Genomic DNA, 5,261 nt, shown 5'->3' on the forward strand with positions numbered 1-5,261 from the left:
TAGCTCTTTTAATTTTTTTTAACTTTGAGAAAGGACCTTGCTAAGTTGTTAAATTGACTATGCTGGATTTGAATTTGTGATACTTCAAACTCAGCCTCTTAGAGTTCTCGGATTTTAGGTGTGTGCTACCATGCCCAACTAACATTTTCTGTTTGTCATATTATATTGTTTTGTTATCGCCCTCAATATAATGTTAATTTATTTAAAAACAATGTCTCCTTTATTTATTTTTTTCTTTTTTATGGTCAGCTCAGCCCACCCTGGGGATGGGGCTGGCATGGCATGTGGTGCTGGGGATGGTCCCTGCATCCCTGGACTTATCTTCATCCTCCACATGTTGCCCTGTAAAAGCTAACTCCAAGTTTACGAGTTCCCTGCATGCTTGCCTAAGCAGGTGCTTTAGACCACTGAGCTATCTCGCCAGCCCAAAATGTTAATTTTTTGAGGGCAGGGACTCTCTTATTTAACTCCAGGACTTAAATATTTTCCATGGTGTTTGGCATATGAGTGGTTAATTAGCAGATATTGGTTAAATTGAATTAAATAATTGTGAAATTGTCGGGACTTGTGTTTTGTTAAAAGAATTTCAGGCATCAGTGACATAGGAAAAAATGTTTTTTGAGACAAGATCTGAGTATGTAAGCCAAACTCCTGATCGCTTCAAACTCCTGATCCTCCTGCTTCAGTCTCATGAGTATAGGAGTGTTTGGGATTACAGGCATGCTTTACCACATCCACTGGGAAATATTTTTTGAGGAGCAGAGGGCAGGTGAAGGGTGGAGGAAAAAAGAATAGTCTGAAATTATGACTTGTGTACTCCTTAATGTTATGTGGAGCATGAGCAGATTAGTCTCATAAATATTAACATTTCTATAGATGATTCCATGTAGACGTGTGTTCTATCTCCATTACGACAAGCAAATTTAGGACATTGCTAAGTATGGAGTTCTGCAGGATAGAGATAGAACGTATTAAATAAATGCTGTCAAATTTGCTGAGAAATTAACACCGTGTAAACTTGGAGTTAGCTTTTACAGGGCAACATGTGGAGAATGAAGATAAGTCCAGTTTTCCTGAAAAGTGAGAATAAGAAATCACCTTTGTTTTATTCCATTACAGTTGTTCGTTGCTTTTTTGGCAACGTTCGTGTGTGGCATGAATTGAAACTCAGTGGCACAAGTGGCAAAGCTACATTCTAGGTTCTTGGTAATATTGTTGGAGCCCCACCCTCCAGAGATCACCCTTCTATTTTCGCGGAAAACCCGGATTTATTCAGGTCACGGGGCTTCGGCCTATCATTGTAGAATGCTAGCTTGTGGGGCAGTGCCCACTGCTGATTGATACACCTTAAGGGACAATTTCTTGGGTTCAGGAGTGTTGATTGGCAGAGCCTGCCTGTGGTGCTTCACAGGGTATTGGTTGGCATAACCGAGGATCCAGGTTCCGGGGCAGCCGCCGACATCACCCGGAAGCCTGAATGAGGCCTCCTCGATACAGCAAGCGCGGCCTTCCGCGCTGCTGCTATGCAGGGCACAGGGCCCGGGCCGGCGGCGTGCGCGTGCGTGTGTGGGTGCGCGTGCGCGGCGCCGCACACCGTCGGTTGGTTGCTTATTTTGCAAGCGGGAGGGGCCGTGCGCGCTCCTTCCTCGGCTTCTGTCCCCCACCCCCCTTCCCCGGTCCCCGTCTCTCCTTCGTAAAGATGTCGGACACGGCAGTAGCTGACACTCGGCGCCTTAACTCGAAGCCTCAGGACCTGACCGACGCTTACGGGCCTCCGAGTAACTTCCTGGAGATCGACATCTTCAATCCACAGACAGTGGGCGTGGGCCGCGCGCGCTTCACCACCTATGAGGTTCGCATGCGGGTGAGTCACGGGGTGAGGAGACAGCTGAGGGAGGACGGGACTGGGGCGGGTGTGGAGGCTGCTGTGAGGGCGACTAAGGGCGAAGACGCTGGGAGGGGTCACTTAGGGGTTAGGGGCTTAAAAGGTGTAGAGAGAGGTCTGCAGACTGGGTTGTGGCCCCGGGATACAGAAAACTCCTGAGGGGGACATTGGATGAGGGTGCGGGCGAGCAAGTACCCGCAAGGAAGAAGTGAAGCTCAGGCTGGGCAGGGTGGGGAAGATGGCAAAAGATTAGAGTGAGGAATTCAAGTAGATAGGAATCCTGAAAAGGGCGGGTGGAAGAGGCGCGGGGGGAGGGGGAAGGGGGGAGCCGAGGCAGGACCTCTGGATCCCATAACTAAGCAGGGTTTTGGAAGTCAGTCTGACGAGAGAGGGCTTCATCCTCCGCAGGTCTCCCAGGGGTGATAGAATCAAGCAAAGCTTTGTATTAGAGGCAAAATCGACTCCAGGAAAGAGTGACAGTGGGCTCCTGGTAGCAAAAATAGAAAGGGAGTCCTCTGGAGACCAAATACTCCCCTAAGGTTAACACCTGGAGGACAGAGTTGTTGTATGCTTAAGTTTTTTCAGGTACCACATGCTATGTCTCCCATTAAACCTGGCCCTGCACTGGAATTGTGGATTTTCACTTGCTGCTCCTCTCATTCCGTTTTCTTTTAGGTTTGAAATACCCAGGGTGTTTCCTTCACTATTTCGTGGCTCTCAGATGGGTGCTGTGTGTATGAATGGCTATTTACCTTTTCTATCCTACATTAACCTTTTGCATTCTTATCCTGGTCTGTAGTTACCTTAATGCATGACTTTTCAGAATGAACTGCCTGAGGAGTGGCTTTTTCCAGTGTACACCACAGAGGACTTTATTCCGTAGTGCTTAGGCCAGGGTGTAAGGGTGGAATGCACAGATAGAATACATGGTTTGCAGATTCTTTTGTCTGAAGTGGTTATAGGTAGAAAAAAAACCTTTAAGAACCATTTTCTAGTTTGATGTTTTCTTCTCAGGCTAGAGAGCTAGAATATTCCTTATGGATAGCATCTACTTAAACAGCATTGAGGATCTAAAAGAGTGTATGAATTGAATGAGAAAGTGTGGTCTCCCTTGTGGACTTTGAAATCTCATTGACAAATTATCTCCAGAAGAAAGATGAATAGCAAAAGATGAGAAGCACTTGTCTTTTTTGGTGGTACTGGGGATTGAACTCAGGGTCTCATACAAGATAGGCAAGCACTTTCCCACTGAGCTACACCTTCAGCCCAACATTTGTTTGTGCGTATGTCTCTATTTTTTGTGGTACTGGGATTGAAATCAGGACATTTGCACTGAGCTACATCCTCACAGCCCTAGCCTCTTTTCTTACTTTTATTTTGAGACAGGGTCTTGCTAGAACCCAAGCTAGGCTAAAACTTGCAGTCCTTCAGCCTCAGCCTCCTAGAGGCATGTCACACTGTACCTGGCAATACTTGCCTTATGTAGATAAAAACTATTTGAAGTCATTTCTCTGGGGAAGAATGGAATTTATGTATTTCAAAATATAAAAGGACCTGAAGGTATAGCTCAGTGGTGCAGCATATCACATGCTTAAGGCCCTAGGTTTGATCTCTAGCACCACAGTAACAAGTAAAAAACAAACGATGACAAAAAGAACTATTATTGCTGGAGAACTTAGTGACCTGATGGAAACTAGAGGTAACATGTTTAGTATAAATACCCTGCTATGGGTGTTTGAAGACCTTGTTTGTCCTGTTGCATTACCTCAGTCTTTGGAATTATCAGTGTAATAGCTCCCTATGTAAGGTATTCTAATAATAACAAGGACTGTTAATCTTGTGCCTTTATGTGCCAGGCGTTGAACTAGATTTTAGTGCTAATTTTTATTCTTCCAAAAACCCATTTTACAGATGGCAAACTGAGGACGAATGCAGTTTAAGTAAGTTGTTCAAGTATATATAACTGTAACCAACAAGGCTGAGATTTGAACCAAAATCTGACTGACCTCAAAGCCTGTGTCTTTCCACTATAGTCTCTGACAAGGCTTAAAATTTTCCTACCAAGTTTTTCATCAGTCCCTTCCACAAATGTATAATATAGAGTTGATGATGGTTCCTTGCTTAGTGAGTTTGAGTTAATTTGTGTTGTTTATGTTAATTTGTATGGTTGTATAGGCATTTTCCCCCAGTACTGGGGAATGAACCCAGGGCCTCACAGTGAAGCTATCCCCAACCCCCCTTGTTTTTTAAAAAAATTTTTTTTGAGATAGGGTCTGGGTAACTTGTCCAGACTAGGCACACTCCTGCTCAGCCTCCCTCCTCCACTTCTCCAGGATAGCAGAACCGTAGACATGCAATGCCACATCTGGCTAAGATGTTCATATTTTTATTGAAACATTTGCACTTATTATTATTATTATTATTTTTTTATTTTTATTTTTGGCGGAACCGGGGATTGAACTCAGGCCCTTGCACTTGCCAGGGAAGCGCTTATTCCACTGAGCCATCTCCCCGGCCTATTATTATTTTTTGACAGGGTCTCACTGCAGGCTAGCCTAGGCCGGCCTCAAACTCAGTGCTACTCCTGCCTCAGCTTCCTGAGTGCTGGGATTACAGGGATATTACACCACATCTGTCTCTTACTTGTGTTTATTAAAAAATGTTTTTATTCTGGACTGAGGATTGAACCCTAGACCTTGCCTGTAAGCACATGCTCTACAGTGGACTTCACCCTGGCCCCATATAATCAACATTGCTGAAGCTCTTCTCTCTCATTCTGTTCAGTAAAGAATCCTGTCCTCATGGGGATCTGGAGAGGTGTCTAGGTGACCTCACATTGTGAAGCTCTAGCAGAGCTCCAAGATGCTTTTTTCTTGCCAAGAGGCAGTTGTGGAAAAAGGCAAAAGTTCTCTTACTGCCCATCCAGTGATATGATTTGGTGGGACGTAAACTTAGTCATGATTAATGCATGGGGTTGGTCATTTCTATTTAGAACTTGTCGATAGAAGTAAGATTAGGGCTTTTTGTTTGTCAGATTTCTGTTGCCACTAGAGTCTGGGGAATCTTTTCAATGATTAAGATGTGGGAACGATCCAATTTATATCAAGGAGCAAGCAGTGATAAGCCAATTTATATAGTGGCTATTCTGCATTTTCTTTCTTTTTTTTTTTTTGGTGGAACTGGGAATTGAACTCAGGCCCTTGTGCTTGCCAGGGAAGCGCTTGTTCCACTGAGCTATCTCCCCGGCCCCTCATTTTTTAAATAAGGGAAGGATAAATAGATACATAGGGTTTCTCTTAATCAATTGAGTATTATTGAGTAACTTGTATTTTAAGGGAGATGAAGTAGTCATGGTTCCTGATTTTTTTTTTTTTTT

At 44.2% G+C, this 5,261-nt stretch overlaps 1 protein-coding gene across 1 annotated transcript in view; it reads left to right on the forward strand.

Moving 5' to 3' along the window:
• Positions 1 to 1,516: 1,516 nt before the first annotated feature.
• Snx12 (sorting nexin 12) overlaps positions 1,517 to 5,261 on the forward strand; it is an 11,812-nt gene continuing 8,067 nt past the window's right edge. Inside the window, exon 1 of the mRNA XM_004646805.3 lies at positions 1,517 to 1,864. Coding sequence (XP_004646862.1) covers positions 1,700 to 1,864 — 165 coding nt within the window. The 5' untranslated portion in view covers positions 1,517 to 1,699. The remainder of the gene's footprint in view (positions 1,865 to 5,261) is intronic.

Source organism: Octodon degus, unplaced genomic scaffold (genome assembly GCF_000260255.1).
Source record: "Octodon degus isolate 3935 unplaced genomic scaffold, OctDeg1.0 scaffold00280, whole genome shotgun sequence".
Lineage (NCBI taxonomy): Eukaryota > Metazoa > Chordata > Mammalia > Rodentia > Octodontidae > Octodon > Octodon degus.